Raw genomic sequence first — 21,796 nt, 5'->3', positions numbered from 1 at the left:
GCAATGCCTCCCCATGTCCGTCACTCTTCCTAATCAAGTTGACTGTTGAGAGTTGGCTCCTTCTCCTCTGATGATTTTTACCACAAGAATGTTCTTAATTTGCATGAGATTATATATGATGCATGCATGCACTAACTGGAAAAACACATCAAGATCAAAAACATGCCTATGATGAGTTGAATGCGAAAGCAATCGACATATCCACCGCATGCCTAAAGAATACCGTGTTTACATAAGTGCTGCATTTTTTAAAGGCAACTGAGGTATGGTAAACATTAAGCTCAATCTATGAGGGTAAGACCCTCAAGGCCCATCTCAATCTCAAGTTGCAGCTATCAAACTTGTGAAGATAAGAGACGGTAAAGCAATCATAGACTACAAACAAGAAAAAAATTTTGGGAAGGATTCTCCAGAGTTTATCCCCCTAATTTGAAGTCCATCACGTGGCAACCACTGCTAGAGGCACAGCAATCAAGTCAGTTGAGGTGATTAGCCTTTTGATGCAAGAAGGGGATCAACGCAAAGGATCGGTAGAAGACATGTTAATGGTGTTATGGTTGCCAAGATGTATGGCATGCACTTCAAAGGCAAAAAACTACAACGGAATGCAAAACACAGTCCAAGCCTGGACAAAACAGGAGGAAATGAAGTCAGCAACGTCCTTACTCTAATGCAACAACTAGTAAAAAGCAAAATGAAAAGCTACAAATGCAACAATGCTACATTCCAAAGGATTACTGCAATAAGCCTACAAACCGGCAAGGCGATAAAGGGAAGAAACCATATCATGCACATTCAATGGATGCCCAATGTGCTTCAAAAAGGTCAAAGAAAGGTGGCATGTACTCATATGATGTGGTGCAATGTCAAACAGATCCATGGAAAGAAAGAAAGAAAGAAAGTTTATTAAAGTCTTCAGAAGACTGATGGGTCTATGAGACTATGAAAATCCTAGTACAAACGAGCTGTGAGGGCGGAGCTACTAAACGAGCATCCACACCAATGCAGAATGCAAAAAATGCAAAATGGTAGTACTAAGTACTAAGTACAACATAGTCATGTCGGTCGACTACATATCAATCTCATCATCATCATCATCATCATTAGGGCATCAGGGTGCATGAGGCAATGGAGGCATGAAATCGGCAATAGAGTGCTGTCGGCCACTCACGGGTGTGGCTCTGTGACGTCTCCTAGTCATAGCTCTGCACCTAACAAGGGCTACAGTAACCCCTATCGGCAGGCTCCGACTCTAAACGGGGAGGGGATATCCCCAAGTGTAATCTGCGCATCAACCCTCTGTCTAAGCTGTCAAGTCACTGGCTCTAGGTCACGATCATGTCGGGCCTCGTCTCGTGGGGGGTCCATGGGATTTGGCTAAAAGAACTCCGTGATAGAGCTATGAGAGATTTTGCCACGGAAGAAGTATGCTCATGTCTCCGTGATCGAAGTATCCTCTCGTGGTGCCTGAGTACCTCATGAATGAAGCCTGCCAAGCATCTCTAGTCTGAATAGGAGAGGAATCAGGACAAAACCCCATAGCTATCTCTAAAGAGGCAGTAGAAATGCCCTTGAATCTCATAGTTAACAAGACACCTAAAGATGAAGTGCTCCTCAGTCTCAACCTCCTGCATGTCACATAATGTGCATATGCACCTCTCCCTGGGTAGGCACTCTGCTCTGTTGCTCTCGATACGAAGTCTATGTGAAGAGACTCGGAACTGGCCCAATAAAGATCCTTAGCGAGTGGGGTAAGTGGATCTGCGTGTATCCTAGTGGGTCAATTAAACCCTCCTCTGTGATATGTAAGCAGTGATCTCTATAGAAGCTAAGCTTCACTCAGAGTTCGCTCAATCCCAACTAGGTCTAGAATGTGTGTAGCTATAAGAGATCCTCACGGATTATCTGGTTGACCTCGTGTGACAGGAGGGGAGAAAAAGAGGCGTCCATGCTATACTGGAAGGGAGGGCGTCCATGCTCCAGTCGCTCAAACCATCTCTCTGTGCGTGCATACCATCATCTCTAGTCACCTCCTGCCGAAAGTGCCATAGAGGAGGACAATGCTAGCCATGGTAGCCTGCTGCGCCCAAAAGTGTAATCCCCATAATCCCTGACTCGATACAGATACGTGGACCTGAAATGCAGCATCTAGCTGTAATGGAGATGACCAAATTCAGCATGAATGATCTGGTGAGGAACAGATGGCTTACCGCGAATCATCCGTGATAACATGAGAACCTGTAGCCATTCCACATGAGCCCACTCTATATCCGACAAGTCTGACCCCCAGCAAGGGCTGCCATACATCCCCACTGGGCGGACAAGGAGTCAAAAAGCAACCCCTTGGTCCATAGATCTTGAAAGTGCGAGCGGAAGCACTGCCTCTCTAGTCTCGCCAATGAAGCGTATCCTCTGCCCAAGTGTGCCTGCATCGCGAGTTTCATAGTGAAGATGGGTCCGGAGAAGACAACCCCAAGATACGTGTATGATGAAACTATCTCAACACGTGACCTATCAAAAGTGAACTGCTCTTGGCACATGACGGCTCGAGATGTATTGAAGATCATAACCTTGGTTTTACCCAAGTTGACCTTCAAATCATGAGGCTCACAAAAGAACTGTAGTGCCTCAAGGTGTCTCTGGAGCCCCTCTACTGAGAAATACAAAAGAGCCACATCGTCTACATAAAGCAATTTCTGGATCAGCGTGCCAGCAAGAGACCAACCATCCCTCCCCTGTGTCTGCATCACTATCTCAAGCTCGTCTATGTAGAGGCCAAACAAGGTTAGTGATTAAGGACACCCTCGTTTGATCCCAATAGTGCTCATGATCTCGTCTATCCACCCAGTTCCTGTCCGGAATCTGCTTGAGACTCTCTCGTAAAGTGCCATGACAGCCCAAATGATCTCTTGGTCATAACCCAAATCCAGTAGGTGCCGTATGAGGCGGGCTCTCAAAACCGTGTCAAATGCCTTACGGAAATCCACAAAGCAACAGTAAACCCTCTGCTTCCGTGCCCTCGCCTCCTCGATGATACACATGAGCGTGAGAATGTGATCCATGGTTCCTTGATCACGCCAAAATCCAGCCTGTCCTGATGCTCTAAGTCCTCGACACTCTGCAAATCTGCTGACCTCGGAATCAAACATTGATGCATAAATCTTGGACATGACATGTCCAATCATAATGGTCCTGTAATTCTCCGAGATGCCTTGCGGATGGGTGAAATAGTGCTAATAGTCCAAGTGCATAGAAACCCCAAATAAACAGCTTCATTCAAAGCTTTGCTAAGATCGGGGCTAGGAGGTTAATCCCACCAATGAACTCAGTGCATAGTCCCTCATGATCCTTTGCTCGGCCATTATGAAGTTTCATTACGGCATCCTTCACTCCCCCCTTAGTGAAGAGGGTGCAAGATGTGGGGCATGACATATGCGAGAGGTCAGGGACTAGCTGATTTGGGATGTCATATAGTGTGCGTGCATAATTATACCAGACCTGATTGTCAATGAGTGGTGAGGGGGACCATCCCTCTAGAAATCTCCGCCAAAAGTACCTGACCCAGATCTACAAGAAACTACTTTTCGTGATAATTTTTACATGCATCAAAATATGCAGGATTGATGCCTAAATCTGCCTTTATCGCAGATTTACCTGGCCTATAAACAGGCTCCATAGCAGCAGCCATAAAGTGGCTACCCTTTGCCATCAACAGATCTATTAGACCGCCCTTAGATCTGGGCATCTATCATCACCTGCGGATGCTACTTCCACTATATGTTAGCAGTTGATTCTCACGCCTTTAATCCTGTACATACTGCCTAGTCTACTACTATGCTTATGTCATCATATGGGGGCTCACAGGTGGGGCAATGGCTACCAACACCCCCTCTCACTAACCTGGCCAGAGGGTCCTGAGCTGACCTGACCAGAGCCCCAACTGCAGAACTAGAGTCTGCTGCTCCCTAGATGGCAGTCCCATTCCATCCCTCTTCATCCCTTCCCATGCTACTTGTCATCCTCACCCATATCCTTCTCATGTGGGGGCTCACAAGTGGGGAGATGACCGTATGCTTCCGAGGATGTACTTTCTTTCTCACCAACCCACGCCCCATCACCATCTATAACCTAGTCCTTGAAACCTTGCACAATGAGATCCATGCGGCTACTCCACAAGATCCCCATTGGTACGAGCACCTTCCGCTATCTCTCAACACCAATTGGTCCTCCATAATCACAATCCACCTATGATCCTCCAAATCCCAAGTCTTCACCCAAAAGGCTTCGAAAATATTACCACCTAATCCTTCTAGCATCATGCGCAACTAGGCAACTTGGAGAAGCCTCCTAGTCACTGTCACTAGTAATAGGTCAAACCCATTAAAGTCTTTGCCACCAACCACCAAGGCAATCTTGTAGGAGGCACCACAAGCCTCCGCACAATGAGAAATCCCTAGTAGGCACCAAAAGCCAGCTCTGTCTATACGAAAGGCTTTCACCCTTCATTCTCCAACCAACTAAGACCTCCTATACAAATAGCCACCCCAAAGCAATCTACTAAAGTCTCTAATAAAATAAGTTGAGCAAGCATACCCTAGAAGATCAGTCTGACATCGCTTGCCATTACAGCAAGCCAGGTACCTCTCAGAAGTACCGTCCACTTCAACGTCCTTGCATAGCTCTATAAGCATGCTCCTCCTAGTAAGCTGTAGCTAATCATGCTTGAGTTCTGAATGAGCACCTCCATCTAGGCTGGTGGTACAAAACTTGTCCTAAATTCCAAAGACTAAGCAACACCTGCCATCCTCCATCACAAAGTTGAGATCTATGCACCCAATTCTCAATGTCTACCATGAACACCATCACTGATAGGCCTACTACCAAGAATAGTTCCTCTCTTACCAAATTGGCAGAGGTCATGTCAGATGCCGCCATCTTTGCTTGGCCATCCTCCGCTTGGCTAGCCTGCTGCTTCTTGCAATCCTTAGTAAAATGTCCAGTTTTTTTCAATTCTTCTTGCCTATCCTTGTATGTAGAGTTCATGTCATTGTTCGAATCCTTGGCATCCTCCTTTTTCTTGAACTTACCTTTGCATGCCTCCTCTTGATCATACAAGCCTTCTCATTGCCATATTGCCGTCGTACAACTTCATATGAGCCTCTTCTTGAAGCAACCGTGAGCTCAGATCCTACATGATTGGCTTCGACCATTCTCCAATGGTAAAGAGTTATCACTAACGCTCAATGGCTCTTCAGGAGCTTACTAACCAAAACCATAAGGAAATAATTGTTGTCCACCTTATGACCAACTCCAGCCAAATCGTCCCTAAGAACCTTCACGAGGAAATCATGAGCAAACTCTTCTTCCCCAATCACAACTGCCTCTGGAGTGTGATGATTCTCCCTATGCTCTTTGTTTCATAGAGATCCTTCAAGATCTCCCATGCCGTCATGTGCTATCTCCATCAGCTTGATATGGGGTATCATTGCATCTGTAGTCATCCCAATGTACATGGAGAGTGTGACTGCATCCTTCAGTTTCCACCCCTCACATCATCTGGATCTTCCAAAGTTGTAAACTTCCCTTTGGAATCCATCACATTGCCGGGTTTCAGCTCCGTTACTTCCATCACTTGCCAAATTTCCCTGGCCACAAATGGCTTTGAATCTCACTTTCCAGATCGAATAGTTGGTTCCATCAACTTTCCAGCCTCACCGCAGTTTGGAATAATTGAGTTGGACGCCACGGCAAGGTGTAGATGACGGAAGTCTCTTACTCCTTGCACTTACTGCAAGCCAAATAAATGTACCTGAATGTGGAAGCTCCTTAATCCTTGGCAAGGACACCACCTTTCAGTTTGAAGAAGGTCCCCCTTGGGCTCTCACTCATAACTTACCACAACTATCCTTGATTGACAACTGGGCTCTAATACATGTCCGAGAATATAAGATCATGCATCCACTACAATCAAGGTTAGGATACCATGTCAAAACAAGAGAGCTTGTTTGCTACAAACAACTCCCTGCAGCAGCAAAGCACTTACCGAGATCACATACCTTTGCATAAGACAACAGCTCGCTCTGTGTGCATAAAGATTGTCTTCGTCAAATCACATACTAGAAACTGAACCATAGAGTGCATCATTTGAAACTCACCACCCCAACCAATCTCAAGCACAGAGGTCATAGGGAAGACGTTGAAATCCCGATGGGGGCAGCCAAACCTCCCTCTTCCCGGGAATTCACCCTTTTGAGTTTGTTCATGCCTAAGCCCACTTAAGCAAAAATTTCCAAAATTGGTCTAGCCTTCGATATACCAAAACCTTAAGGTGATGGATGTCCTCAAGTGTAAACCAATTTTGGAAATGTCTCTACCAAGGCTAGGATTCAAACACAGTACCTGGTTCTCTCTAGAACTGTGGATTGAATCCTCAAGTCAAACTTTGGTTGATGTCCTAGCTCCCAAATCCACAACCATGGCTCTGATACCAAATGATAAAGATGGGGGCGGAGAACATAACGTGCAAAGCGTGAGAATCCACCAGTTGAAGTTGCAAGAATAAGAAGTGAAAGAGTGCAAGGGTTGTCAACATGAAAAAACCCGAGGACAACCTAAACCAGGATTGGAACCCACAAACACCTAAACACAACCAATACTATGGTTAGGCAAAGCACCCTAGATAAGGAAAAATTGCCTCTAACCCTTCTAACTAATTATTACATTGCCACTGCCTTAATATAATAATATTTCCAATAGAAGAGACATGGTCCAACCCTAGCTTAGTAGACCTCCACGTCCCATAGCACCGAAGCTCGTTGGGTATTGCCATGCCACTACTAACTAGAGGGATTCATTGTCCAAGTATTGATCAGTCTCTCTAACACTAAGCTCCCTATGCCAACATATACCACAATCCACGACTACGATTAGCATATAGGATGATTAGCATATAGGCCCTATTTCCTTCTAGGCCTCCATCTAGATATATCACTCTGCTTACAAGCACTCATCCTAACCTTCTAATTCCACCCACTAGGGTCTCCCCCGACCCACAAGTGAGTCACTAGCTAATTAGGGTTAGCTAGGGATGTAAAATTCTTTCCTCTTTTGAGTATTTTACATCCTTGAACATAAGGCTAGGGAAGCTTTTCGTTTAACTCAATAACTCCCTCCCAATTTGAATCTTCATCTAGCCTTATCTTTCCATTTTATATAATAGTAAGTAGTAATCCTATTCCCAAGTTGCTTCTATCTTTTATCTAGAAACTTTTCAGGTTTATGTGGAACATAGGTCAGATCCTCCAAATCTATTAGTGCTTTAGGAGATACTAGACTATCTTTATCTCTTAGTTTCTCCTTGAGTCTGCTCACATGGAAAATTGGATTAACTCTGAATGATCTTAGTAGCTTTTGGAAAGATACACCCACATGCCTTCCTTGAGAATCCTAGGAGTATGTTTCTAAACCGCATAAACTTTGCTCCATCTTGAGCAATTTTAATGAAGTCTTTGGCTTGTGCTAGCATTTCTTGCATATCGATCAAGAAATCTTAACCATCTGTACCTTCATATTCTTAAGGCCTAAGGCAATCGATGCTCTAGGCTGGTAACCATATATAAGCATAAAAGGATTGTATCTTGTAGCAGAATGCTTAGCATTTTTGTAGGCGAATTCCATCATTGAGAGGTATCTCTCCTAATCTGATGGTTTCTTGGAGACACATACCCTAAGCATATCCTCCAGAGCGTGATTCAGAGCGTGATTCACTCTCTGTTTGCCCATTAGATTGAGGATGATCAGCTGGGCTCGAACTTAAAGTAGTTTCCAATTTCCCAAAAACTACCATGTGTTGAGTAAACTTCAACTCTCAATCACTAACTAGGTCACTAGTCAAACAATAAAGTCTAAAGAGTTGTTGAATAAATTGATGTGCTGATTTTAGTGCCTTTGAGCTGTCCTAGTACGAAACTATGACCGAAACTGCATCATGTCCTCCACTTGTCATGGGTATGAAATCCATAGCATCGGGTATATGTCAAGGATGCAGCAAGACTCAAATCTCAAGGCATTCTGCTTTTTTGATTTGGCATTATTGCCATTTAACCATAGTACATACACTTTCATTCTCATCCATAAAAGTTCCGCTTAAGCAAATCATAGATCCTTTGTATATCAAGATGACTTGCACTAGGATGACATTCATATAAAATCTGTTTCTTTATGTCGCCCCTATCAGGTATATAAACTTGACCCTTGCAGAATAACAATCCATTATAAATTGTAGACTCTTGGAATCCTTTGCCTCTACTCTTTCCAATATTGTCTAGAGAGTCCAAGTGCCCGAGCTTGGCATCTGTAGAGAACCACAGTTTGCATCAACATCAAATATTAGAACTTTCTCATCTCCCAGTTCCAAAAGTGCGACTTTTGCATTTATTGTGGAAGATGTATAGGGCCTTCAAAACACCCATAACGCTTTTATGTTTCGACCCAAATATTTCAACCTCCAATCTTTCCCTTCAAAAGTAAAAGATATACGCTTGTCTCGTCTCCCAATGATGTTCACCCGCATTCCTGAGTGCTCACAAAATTGACTTAGTGCATCCACATGTCTTTGTAGGGCCACCTTTATCTTTTGCAAACAGGACTACATAGTCTACATATAACCATAGAAGTAGGACGTAATCAGCAATGTGTAGTCCCCTCTAGACTCAGAGATTTCATCCCTTCTTCTAATTCATCTATGAATAGAACACCTATTTGACCCATATCAGTGCCTAAACTTAACTTTTCTATTTCGTACAACCTGAACATGGTTTTCAATCTCTCTATTCTTTCCCATAGTTTCTTGCGGGGTACAGTATTAAATGCTTTCTTGAAGTCTATGAAACAGCATATAATGCCTTGTTGCAGCTCGTATTGTCACTGGTCAATTGTTGAGTGCTTGGAACTGAAAGCAGCTTGAGATGGTGCCCCTATCCCAGTTTCTTCTGCCCATTTGTTGGACCAAGAAGAATGGTCTGCTCCATGCCCATATAGCATTATGATTACCCATTTTGCTACAGTTATCAAGCCCCGTTGCACTCCTCATTTAGGAGTTAATAGGTGGGGCATTGACCCTACTTACCACCATTGAGATGGGTCGTCAAGGTTACCCCTTGGCTCTTTTTTCTTTTATCTGTTAAAAAGACTTCAATTAATACCTTGAGAGCATGGAAGTTTTGCCAGGGGCATTATTTCTTACCTCCTTTGAAAATCAGAACTATTTTATTGATCTGCCACACTTCGGGAAAACCTTCTTCCATTGCCTTATTTGCTATGAGTCTTAGCATTTGTTTGGTTTTCTCCCCTGCCCATTTCAGCATTTCTGCTAAGAGGCCCTGTAGATTGTGGGATCCTTTCCATTTGCTAATTCTTTCAGCTCCCTCTCAATGTCATCCTCAGTAATGATACCATTGATGGCTTTGATTAGAAATTTTATGATTCTCTTTCCCTTCCCCTTCTCTTTCGTAGAGTTTTAACAAACATTGTCATGTCTTCCCTCTTTGCTTCCCCTTTCTAGAATTTGTTTGAATGCAGCTTCTTAACAAACATTGTCATGTCTTCCCTCTTTGCTTCCCCTTTCTAGAATTTGTTTGAATGCAGCTTCTTGAAGAACTACTTTTTTTTCATCTAACCATTATTCTTCAATGTATCTCTCTTGGTTCATCAGCTGCTGCTGCTGATTTCCATGCTTCACTGGCCTTTTTGCATTCTGTATTATACCAGCTCTGGCATAGCATTCCTTTGCTTCTAATTTTCTTATTTGAGACAATTATGGCTGTCTCTGTAAAAATTCTGCCAAGCATCTACTCACCTCTGCACAAGTCTCGGTTACACTGCATGATGATAAGGCATTCCAATTCTTGCTTGTAAATGTGGGAGATTCTATAATCCATCTTCAAACGGGGAGCTGTAATGATTTCCTCGTTTCTGTACTTTGTTATATGCCTTCTATCCACAGAGAGAGAAAGTTTATTAGTGTCTTTGTACAAAAATGAAAAGTCTATGAGACTGGAAAAAAACAAATACAATAAAAGCCAAGGGGTAAATTGGGCACGAGAAAATAAACAGAGAGATACACCACGCTGTCACTGCGGGAGAGTGGAGATCCTTGTCAGTCGGCCATCCGATCAGTTGACCATCCGAGTGATGGGACTTGGGTATGTTGTCTGTGGAACCGACTCTGCTTGGGGGGGGAGAGAGAGAGAGAGAGAGAGGTCTTCCATGTACATTAATACAGTTTTCTTCTTTCTTCTCCCAAGCCGCCTACTCTGGAAACAATGGACAACTTACAAGCTCCTCAAAAGTTATAGGCTCCGTCTGCCATCCTGCAAACCTGGTTGTGATGAGCTCCTTGTAGCTCCAGGGAAGCATGCCAAGCACAAACCTGACCAGCCAAAAAGATTCCATCTTCTGGCTAGCTGTTGAAACCTAGCCTCTAGCTACCTTCATCTTCATGATGTAGTCTTGAACTAAATCCCCTGCTTCCATCTTCATCTCAAACAACTCTATCTGGAGATCAAGGATTCAAGCATCATTGTTGATCTTGTACACATCCTTGATAAAGTGCTATGATATTGAGAGCATCTTTGCTTCTCAGCACATATACTCCATGATCCAGCTCACTCCTTGTGAACCCTTGCAGCTTTAAAATAGATGTCAATCTTGTTGTGCAAAGCCCTTGGGGTTGCTTGAGAGCATATAATGCTTCCTTGAGTATGATTACCAAATGCTCAAACCCTTTTTGCCCATATCCTTGCAGCTGCTTCATATACACCTCTCTTGCAAATGTCGATTTAGGAATGCGGATTAATATCCATGTGATTGCAAATGAAGACTCATAGTGCAAGCATTGCATTGGATAAAGCAATCAGCTGGTCTTCATGTTTGTGACTAGTATAGAAGTCTCATCAACGTCTATGACTTCTTGCTATGCATACCCTTTTGCCGACCTTGCCTTGTATCTCTCTACCAACCATTAGCTGTTAGCTTGACTTTGTAGACCCGTTTGCAGCCGATTTCATTCTTTCCCTTGGGTGGCTCAAACTGCATCATTTTTTAGATTACCCTAGTATTTCTTTTCCATGGCATGCATCCATTTTTAAGGCTGCACTACCACTTGATAGATAATTGATTCTTGAACTAAGCTATGCAGCAGCATAAACAGCTTGCTATCATCTAGGCTCCATGTCCATCAACCTCATGCACAAGCTTCTTTGCCCATTTGGCATTGTTTCGTCAATATAGAGGCTTCTTGATCATTCCGACCATGAGATATATCGAGTGTTAGAACATTTGCCAATTGGCTTGGGGATGCTTCCCCATTCCACTTACTAGTTCAACTTGACCTTAGCAACTGATAAGAGTACCACAATGTGCCTCAGAGAAGCTCACATTACATGATATATATAAGCCACATAGGTCACCAATTCATACATGGAACTATTCAAAGTCCCCTTGTCCACGTGTTAGAAAAGAAGAGCAATCACTGCCATGTCATCCATCATCACTCCACAAGCACACATCTGCCACATAGTCCAATCCCATCCACTAATCATCTACCTACTATGCGAGAGGAGAGCCTGTAGGATCTGATACCACTGATAAGACAACCATAGTGTGCCACCTTGCACCAGGGAGAGCATTGGGTACGGGAGTCCCACACTTCGCGTTGTAGCCATGCTATGCTGCTCTAAGCCAAAAAGTCTAGGAAGGTATAATCAAAAGGGCTCAAATCACCTACATATGCAAGTCACATCAAGTCATCAATTCATATATGGAACAATTCCATATCCCCTGATCCGGCACATGAGGGCCCTTCCCCCGCCATATATTAGGCCATTATGCCCCATATATATTGGCCATGATGGGTTGGTCAAATGTGCCGGCGGCAGCAAGTCATCGGGAGCAAGTCATCAAAGATTCTACAGTTACATCTCTACTAATATCGTCAATCAAATGATAGTCTCTCTCCATGATGGCATGTAGCCTACCTTGCCTTCTAATCCAACACAACATCCCACTAGGCAATCATTTTATAAGTGACCAAATTGTAAAGCTTTACATTCTTACATACTAAACCATAATGCTCCTAGTTTTGGCATCAAATCAAAACATAATGTCAACTATAAGTCCAAAACCTTGAGACGCTAGGCACTCCAATTAACCCTCCTCACTGTTAGACGCCCAATCACCCTCTAGCCCAATAGCCCTCCAAACCCCAAAACCAAAACTCCTCCCAAGCCTTTACCTCCTATCAAGCCTACTCGCAGCCTCCGGCACTTGGGTCCATGGGTTGAGTCCTACCTACCCAAAACTAAATTTGCTAGATTGAAATATGATTCATACGGAAACACAATTCAAAGCACCACCACAACCCTCTAAAGCTCCCAACCAAACGTAAGCAAAAGGTCCTAACTTGCAATTAAAGCTCTTGGAAACTCTTATGGCCATGGCAAAAACTCCCTACTATAGAGTTTTGGAACTTAGGTCCATGGGTTGAGTCCTACCTACCCAAAACTAAATTTGCTAGATTGAAATATGATTCATAAGGAAACACGATTCAAAGCACCACCACAACCTTCTAAAGCTCCCAACCAAACGTAAGTAAGAAGCTCCTAACTTGCAATTAAAGCTCTTGGAAACTCGACTCGAATATCATGTGTTCCTGGTAATCTAAGGAAGGTATGTGAAGATATGGTTGAAAAGGGCTACGGCTACTTTTGAAATTTTTGACTGTTTGACGGTCTCTCGTGGACATTAAAATAGTACTTTCTTTCGTTCCTTTTCTTTAAGGTCCTCCTCGTTGCACAAGCCCACTCGCAATCAAGTCAGTTCAGCACTTCATACTCATTAATTGTATGCATTTCTCTCCGAAAAACCATCAATCGTGCGTCCACTGGTCCACTAAGCTTCAGACCATAATTTAGTAGATCCTCCGTTCATAGCCTCCTCTTTCAACCATTACTTACAGCTCAGAGCGCACAAATCGCACAGAGAAGACTGGAGTCAGACATTCAAACAGTCTATGGAGGGCTCAAACCAGCGAGGCTCGGCAACTGGTAAAGAACTCCTGTTGCCAAGTAATTTCACCGAGCAGGACAATCGCAGGATGGTACCTGCAATAAGCCGTACACTCGATCTCAGTTTTGTACGGAGGCATGTAGGAAGAACGAAGCGACCTGCAACCTGGTTGTCTTCCCCTATTTTTTCGACTTGTTCACTACACTCTATATAGTGGATGATTTTGAGAATTTCCAATTTTGATTTTTACAAAAACATATGCACTGTTGTTTAGTAATAAATAATAAAAAAAGAAACTCTTTGAGGACTCTCAAGATTTATTAGGCTTTGCCAAGGTTCTATAGTTATTTGCATGCTCTCACACTGACTGCAAAGTAAATTGGCATTATTTTTCCTTGAAGGTTTTACGAATGATACTTGCAAAGTTTTGATGTCAACTTCTAGGGTTTTTTTTTATAAACAAATCCAATAGACGACAATCTCTTCACCGGCAGGCATAAAGCCTGTTAGGTAAGCATAAAGCTCATTTGGCTGGCATACAGCCCCTTCAACAAGAAAATAATTTTTTTTTTACAAGCGAACCTGCTTTTCTGGCAAACGGCTTTTCAGATATCAATTTTTTTTTCAGGCAACTGCTTTAGTAGTTAACAAGCGAATCAGCTTTAGCGCCTTTCTCACAAACAAACACGGAAGACCTGGATGAGCGATCAGAAAGCTTGAAGTGACTTGAAGACTTGTAGCTGGAGGAAGCCAAGGCAATCGTTCTCAGGGGAGCTCAAGCATGGAGGGAGAGCCCCTGAATTGATTTATAGCCATGTTGGAGGGGGGTAAAAAGCACACACAAGCTAAAAGCTGAAAAGCCAACATCCATCTAAAAGTAGGTTTAGAAATTCTCCTAAAAAACTAAGAATAATCACAAAACTCTCATTCAAGTCAATCCTAAAGCACTATCTCTAGGAGAGCCAATGCTAATAAATTAAGTCACTTGTTAGCACTTCCCTTCTTAGATGTAATTTTTGGCCTTGCAATGGGTCTCAGGCTTCCCGATCAGTTTGCTCGGGTTAGTGTAGCTATGTTGCAAACTATGGTGAGGTCATGTTGAAACGGACGACGTGGATGCGTTCGCGCAGAGTACGTGTTTGATGAGCTCCACCTAGCGGAAGTGACACGCTATATGTATGGGACGATGAGACGACGATGACTGGTACTTGGAGATTATCGCGCGGATGTACGACACGTGTTAGGTTCTTATCTAGGGTTGCAATGCCTTCTAAATTCACCCATGCTAACCCTCACATTTTTTTGCCTGCATCAGGATGCGTTGATGTGTCTCCGCTCCTGCTTTGCTGATTCTGCTTTCCATTCTGATGTCCTTGCCATGTTTAACTCTTTCTCATCTCTATGGCTCACACTGTTGTTCGTCTTGGATGATTTCATTGATGGTCTGTGCATTGCTTTGTAGGCGTTATGTGCAGCGTTTAGTTTGACGAAGCTAACGAATTCTGGGGTGTGTGTAGAAGCATGTGTCGTGGCTCATCTTCTTTGTGTCTGTCTTCTATGAAATAGTATGCGGCTATGTGTCAAACGTAGAGGGCATGCTCTGTTTTCAGCATCGAACATCGTTCTCTTGACTTCTTCTTCTTCTTCACATGCAAATGCCCTCAAAGCTAGCAACAGGTTCAACTATCGCCTTGTTACTACCTAGGGCACTTCATTGTGCATGTGGTATCATAGGTTCGTGTTCATATAAGCAACGTCTCCAAAAGAGAGTGGAAGGTATGGGTGGTGGTAATTTCAAGACAGTGTCCAACAGTAGCAGATGCTATGTTGAGGGTTTGTGCCTGATTTGTGGTCCTCCGCCACTCTAAATAATAATGAGTGTCAGAGCCTGCTTCATGTCCACCGCTTTGAGCTCACTTCCCCGTTCGTGTCGTTCGACTTTAGCTGCCAATGACCGATGTGGATGACGACATGTCCAAGAGGGGAGGTGTTGTCCTCGTGTTGCTCTCTTGCATTCTGATTTTGCTACAAAATGTTTTTGCTTTGTCTGAAGTCGCTGCTATGTGTATAGAAATCCCCAACAGTCCAGAACTCGCTTACTGAATCTTACTTTGTTGGATGTTATTGGAAAATACAACGTTTTCAAAATTACCGATGTGTCACTCAAAGTTGTTTATGAATCTTTCTTTGTCAGATGCCCATAAGACGGTGTTAATATTGTAAAAAACAATACAACCTCTGTGCTCAACAGATAACAGGATCTCGTATGCAAGAGAGAAAAGCAGATAGTATGGAGAATCAAAAATTTGATTACTGTAAAACTGATACAATAGATGGCGCTGCCTCCCAGTCATGCACTCCTATGTGAGAAGCTTCGATGGCATGCTAGAAACAGTAGAGGACGGAGGCTAGATGCTAAGGAATCAGGGTTGTTGTAGCCAATGATGAAATGGGCTTCACGGGCTTGCTCTTATATAGCCACCACTCGTAGTCGGTTAGACCCAATTGGGTGACCGACCCAGTCCGCCCAAAATGGCCGACTGGTCCCGAAATAGGCCACCGACCACACGATATAATCATGGCACAAAATAGAACCGTGGCCCAGAGCCATCCGGGATCATCTGGGGCTCTAAACGGGCCCCGCAACCCGAGAGTGGGCTGCCCCGAGAAATGCTCCATCTACCCTTAGTGTGGTCAGTCATGGGATGCCTTCCCACACTTGCATGTAGCCTAGTTGGCAGTGTGCCAACTCTATCTGAAGTCATCCAGCCATCAGGCCACACATGGCCCCCATCTAGTGTCCAAACCAGGACCTACTGGATAACCGAGCTACTCAAATGCCTTCTCCTCACATGGGGGCTTACAAGTAGAGTTAGCTAATTCTCGCATAGTTACACGAGAGTGGAGCATTGATATCTAACAAATATCAGTGAATATTGTAGAACGGTATGCTATCCTGTGTTCTTTGTTACCGAAATTCTCATAAACAAAGCGTCACATTTGGTGCCACTACATGCGGGTACTAGCACATCAATTTTATTTGCACCATGCCTCAACTGAATCCATTTGACGTTCGTTGCACACTCTGTCTGTTCTGATGAAAATCGTTTCCACCCTCACGAGTTTGAGTTTCATTAATTGCTTACTAGTATTTCAATATTTAGAGAACTCTCTTCCATTGAGTAGGGGTTCAAGAAACTCTACGATCTCCTTCATAGTAGGACTGCTCTTTGCTTCCGTACTAAGACAGTGGCAGGGTACATTAGCAACTTTGAAGCTTCTTTCGACAAATACTGGTCCTAACTTTTTTGATCAACAATGCACAGCACTTTGCAGTTGCCATCTCAATGCTCATCTGCATTTCTGACTATAGACATGGATTGGATGTTCTAATAGAGTCATTGCTACATTTTTTACTATAGACATGGATTGGATGTTCTAATAGAGTCATTGTTGCATTTCTAATTCAAGAACATTGTTGTGGATGGGATGCTTATGTTAAATGCATGATGAGCCCTACATTGGTCAACTAGTATTATGTCCTCTCTAGAAACAAGTTATGTGAGGATATTCTTATGTCTTTTACAAGCTTTTTTCCCTTCCCCTCTCCATTCTTTTACCTAGACCATGACTTCAAGCCTGCCTCCACTAGCTACAAGGACTATAGCACTCGAATTTAACGGATGATAGACTCTGCAATTGCTATGTTCTTGGTTTCTTCAATTACACAGGCTGTTGAAGCTCGAATTTTCAGTCATACCAAGCTGCTCGGAGCACTGATTATTTTTACAAACAGCAATAGTACCACCCATGGTCATGGGATTCCCATGCTTGCTTATTGAAATTATGGCCTGCCTTGGATTACCCGCACGATTCACACTACACTATCACGGTGTCGATGCTTGCTATTGTCATTGGTTCTGAAACTTTTTGTTGTTCACACATTCTGAAATCCTGAGAGGCTGAAGACCAAATAGCCATAGTTTATAGAACAAACAAACTTTGAGTTGTTGGCTGTTATTGTTCATGGGTCATGTTTTCCTATCATACATGTTGTTTCAGATGCTAGTTGTTTATGATGCTCAAATCAGATATTTAATGAAGACAATGCTATGCATTTAATGTTGGAATTTTATGTGGGGGTTAAGGGCCACTATGCCTTTAACCCCGGTTACATACAATACTCAAACACATATAGATATGGATGACATAGAAGATTAGGGTGTTCTGCACCCACCAAAACTTGTATGGCTCTTTCTTCTGGCTCTCCCTCTCTCTCACCCTTTTCTGGTCCGGTTCCGTTGTTGAGCTCTCTCAACTGATGTCAAAGCATGGATGTTCTAGTAGCAAAGCCCGAGAGGTCATTCCACATCCATACAGCTATGTGGGTGACATTTGCAGCTTTGTGGAAGCCTGTGGGTGCTTGTTTGAGCTATCCATGTGGTATTTGAACCTTGTGGAAGCCTGTTGGTGGTTTTGGAAGTCTCTGGAGTGGTTTTCCAAGCTTTTGGGTGGTTTTTTGAGCCAAAAACGTTGTTTAGAGAGCCAATGACGAATTTCTTATCTAGTTTATTGGAACTCAAGTCTGAAGCAACCATTTGCAGATCTATCAGTTTCGGTGGACTCAGTCCTAAAACTTCAATGTTATCCTTATTCGCACTTCGATGGTTTTTACAAACAGATTTGCTTGCAAAAATGTTTTTTGGTCCATGTGTTGGACCCAGTGATTGGGACCACTGTTACCAAAACTATTTGTCCCATTGCATTCCAAAGGCCTAAAAACCACTATTTATCAACTAAGTGATTCTGTGGAGATTTAGAAAATATTGTTCCTATATCATTGTGCTCTCCCTCCGGACGCCCATGGTTCGGACCCGCTCACAGAGGTTGCCATTTCATATTTCTTCTGTTCCAGTGGATCAAGTACTGTGGCTAAAACCTCTACCAACAAATTTTCAGGCAATTTCGTGGAGCTTTTACAGATCTATGATACTATGTGTCTACGAATTCGTCTTCTGCTTTAGATTTTCTCTAAGGTTCTAGATTTTCACTACGTGGAATTTTTGCTAAGGTCTAAGTTACCTAAGGTTTATTTACTAGTAAACTACAAGGGTCTGTTATATATCAATGCTCCACTCTCGCGTAACTATGCAGAAACCGACTAACTCTACTTGTAAGCCCCCCATATGAGAAGAAGGCATTTGAGTAGCTCGGTAATCCGGTAGGTCCTGGTTTAAACACCAAATGCGGGCCATGTGTGGCCTAATGGCTGGATGGCTTCAGATAGAGTTGGCACGCTACCAACTAGGCTACATGCAAGTGCAGGAAGGCATCCCTTGACTGGCCGCACTAAGGGTAGACGGAGCATTTCTCGGGGCAGCCCACTCGGGTTGCGAGGCTCGTTTGGAGCCTCAGATGATCTTGGATGGCTCTAGGCCGAACGGTAACCGTAGGTGAGTTGCTCTATTTTGCACACCGGTTCTATCGTATGGTCGATGGCCTATTTTGGGACCGACCCCCAGTCGACCGTTTTGGGTAGACTGGGTCAGTCACCCAATTGAGCCTAATTGACTATGACTGTGGCTATATAAGAGCAAGCCCGTGAAGCCCATTTCATCACACTGGCTACAGCAACCCTAATTCCTTAGCATCCAGCCTCCATCTTCTACTGTTTCCAGCATGCCATTGAAGCTTCTTTCACAGGAGCGCACGATTGGGAGGCAACGCCATCTATTGTATCAGTTCTACAGTAATCAAATTTTTGATTCTCCATACTATCTTGTTTTCTCTCTTGCCTACGAGATCCTGTTATTTGCTGAGCACAGATGTTGTATTATTTTCTTACATGGTATGAGAGCCTGGACTCTAGCAAGAAGATTTGGTAGTGTGTTTCTATTTGCAAGCAGATTGTGAGAGATGGCCCAGCCTGCAAGACTGCGAATCCCACCGTTCGGTGAAAGCATAAAGTTGGACGGCTCTAACTATCCACTTTGGAAGTTCAAGATGAAGACCATCCTAAGCGCATAAGAGCTTTGGGACACTACTACTGGGGTGGACGTGAGGCCAATTGCGAGACCGGATCTAGCCAATGCAAGACAACAGATAGTACCAACTGCGGATGAGATTCTCACGTGGACAAGAAGAAATGCATATGCATTGTGTTCTATTGTTTGCAGTGTTAGTGATTCTGTCATGGTGTTAATTCAACATGCCACCATAGCGGAGGAGGCATGGACAGTCTTAAAAAATCAGTACGAGACCATGAATCAGACGCGGATTCAGAATCTGGAGACTCAACTTGCGAATGAGAAGTTGTCTGAGTCTAAAGCAGTAGAGAAGTTCATTACCAGGGTGAAGAATCTGTGCGATCAGATGACTGTGATTGGCATCATCATCACCAACAAGAATCTAGCACGAAGGTGCATACGGATTCTCCCACCAAAGTACGTTGGTCTTGTTACGGCACTGAATACACAGAACAGAAATCCGCCCCTCAACTTTGAGGATTTCAACGTGATGCTTCTGGAGGAGGAGATGCATCAAAAGATGAGGATTGGAGAAGATTCAGCTTTCTGGACCGAATCAAAGAAAGGTAAGGGTAAGGACTCTGGCAACCCATCTTCTTCTGATGATAAAAAAGAAAGAAGAAGATCAAGTGCTTCTATTGCAGCAAGGCAAGGCACAAGCAGAATGAGTGCCGAAAGAAGATTGCAGATGAGAAGAACGGAGTAAAGAAAGAGTCCAGCAATAGCGCGTAGGCAGTACCAGTAGAGCTGTTCATCACAATTGAGGAGATTTGCACGGAGGCAGTTCATGTACCTACGGATGAACCATGGATCATTGACAGTGGTGCATCGCGCCACATGACTAGTTGGAAGGATTGGTATACCTCCCTACAGTCGGTAGGGAATGACATCCTGGTAGTCGTCGGCAATGATGCAAAATGTCCAGCAAAAGGAAAAGATATGATTGCTCTCAAGTCAGATGGAGTTGTAAAATAGTTGTACGATGTTCTTTATGTGCCAGATATCAAGAGGAACTTGTTGTCCGTTTCTGCGATCATGGATCGGGACCTCAAAGTTCAATTCGATAACAATGGTGCACAAATCCTGGATCTTCAAGGAAAGGTCATTGGTAAAGGTACATGGTGCAACAACATTTACGAACTCTCAGCTTTCAATGCTCGAGCGGATGTGAAGAACACTAAGTTGTGGCACGAGAGGTTTGGTCATCTAAACCTTAGTTCTTTGAAGGAGATGCATAAAAGTGGAATGATTGTAGACCTACCAGAAATTTCAGATCTGCCCGATGTATGTGAAGCTTGCATGATGGGGGCAAGCAGCATCGGCATCCCTTTCCTAAAGAGCTCCTCTAGAGCTCGTTCACACGGACCTCTGTGGAAAGATGGAGACGGAAGCTTTGGGTGGTTCCTACTACTTCATGACGTTGATCAACAACTACAGTAGAAGGATAGGGATATACTTCCTGAAGACTAAAGACAAGGCTTTTAATAGGTTCAAGGAATGGCATGTAATGGTCGAGAAAGAAACGGGGAGGAAGGTGCAGATACAGGTGGAGAGTTCACATCAATTGAATTCGAAAGTTACTATAAAAGTCATGGAATCAAGAGGCAGAAACCACCCCCGCCATAGACATCACAGCAAAATGGAGTAGCAGAACGCAAGATGCACGTCCTCTACGAAATGGGCCGGAGTATGATGAAAGGGAAAGATTTGCCAAAGACTTTCTAGGCTAAAGCATGTAAACTGCAGTTTACATCCTGAATCGTAGCTACACGAAGGCTGTGAATGGGATGACTCTACTGCAAGCCTTTTCTAATAAGAAACCTTCATCTGCACATTTCAAAGTTTTTGGATGTGACTGTTTTGTGCATGTCCTTAATGCTACTAGGACGAAATGGGAACCGAAGAGCCGGAAGTGTATTTTCTTGGGCTACAGTGAAGAGGCGAAGGGTTACCGTCTCTATAACCCTGTTACCAAGAAGGTAATTGTAAGTCGCGATGTGATCGTCTTGGAATAGCCACATCAATTGGAGGAGGATGCTTCCTTCTTAGACAACCAGGACCAGGATATCCATCCAGTACCACCACCAAGAGCAGACCGAACTCCCCCAATGGTGCTTGGGAGGATTCAAGACAAAGAAGATGAAGAAGAGCTTGCAAAACCACAATGGCAACGGCCATTCCCGAAGTGGGTAAAGCAGCTTTTGGATAGCAGAGAACCTCCAACCATTGAGGAGAAACCATCCGAACACCGCCGGTCCAAGAGATTAGAGGAGCAAAGAAGGGCATAGGAACACTTGGTCAACTATGCTTTGATGACAGAAGTGATCTGTGCTGATGAACCCAAGTATCTTGAAGAGACACAGGGCGATGATAGGTGGATGGAGGCTATGCAGTTGGAGTATGGCTCCATAATGAAGAACAATACTTGGGACCTTGTGGATCAACCACCAAAAGGCAAGGCAATCGGAACCAAGTGGGTGTACAAGACCAAGTACAAATCTGATGGCACATTGGATAAGTACAAGGCTCGGCTCATGGCAAAAGGATTTGCACAGGTACATGGTTTTGATTATCAAGATACTTTTGCTCCCATAGCTTCACTAATCACAATTGGTAGTGTTTTGGCTTTAGCTGCCCAGAGAAGTTGGCCTGTGTTTCAGATGGATGTGAAATACGCCTTTCTGAATGGAGATCTCAAGGAGGAG

The 21,796-nt window shown here is 43.6% G+C and overlaps 1 protein-coding gene across 4 annotated transcripts in view; it reads right to left on the bottom strand.

Moving 5' to 3' along the window:
* Positions 1-13,316, bottom strand: part of LOC147898306 (uncharacterized) — a 72,524-nt gene extending 59,208 nt beyond the window's left edge. For all 4 annotated transcript variants that reach the window (XR_015541585.1, XM_087379701.1, XM_087379702.1 and 1 more), the window contains exon 1: positions 13,161-13,316. Coding sequence is in view for 3 of the 4 variants with exons in the window: in XM_087379701.1 (XP_087235827.1) it covers positions 13,161-13,204 (44 nt within the window). In the remaining variant the exon portion in view is untranslated. The remainder of the gene's footprint in view (positions 1-13,160) is intronic.
* Between the last annotated feature and the right edge of the window lie 8,480 nt (positions 13,317-21,796).

This window comes from Dipteris shenzhenensis, chromosome 9 (genome assembly GCF_047967505.1).
Source record: "Dipteris shenzhenensis isolate YYH24624 ecotype China chromosome 9, Dip_SZ_1.0, whole genome shotgun sequence".
NCBI lineage: Eukaryota > Viridiplantae > Streptophyta > Polypodiopsida > Gleicheniales > Dipteridaceae > Dipteris > Dipteris shenzhenensis.
This window is presented reverse-complemented; position numbering and strand designations above follow the sequence as displayed.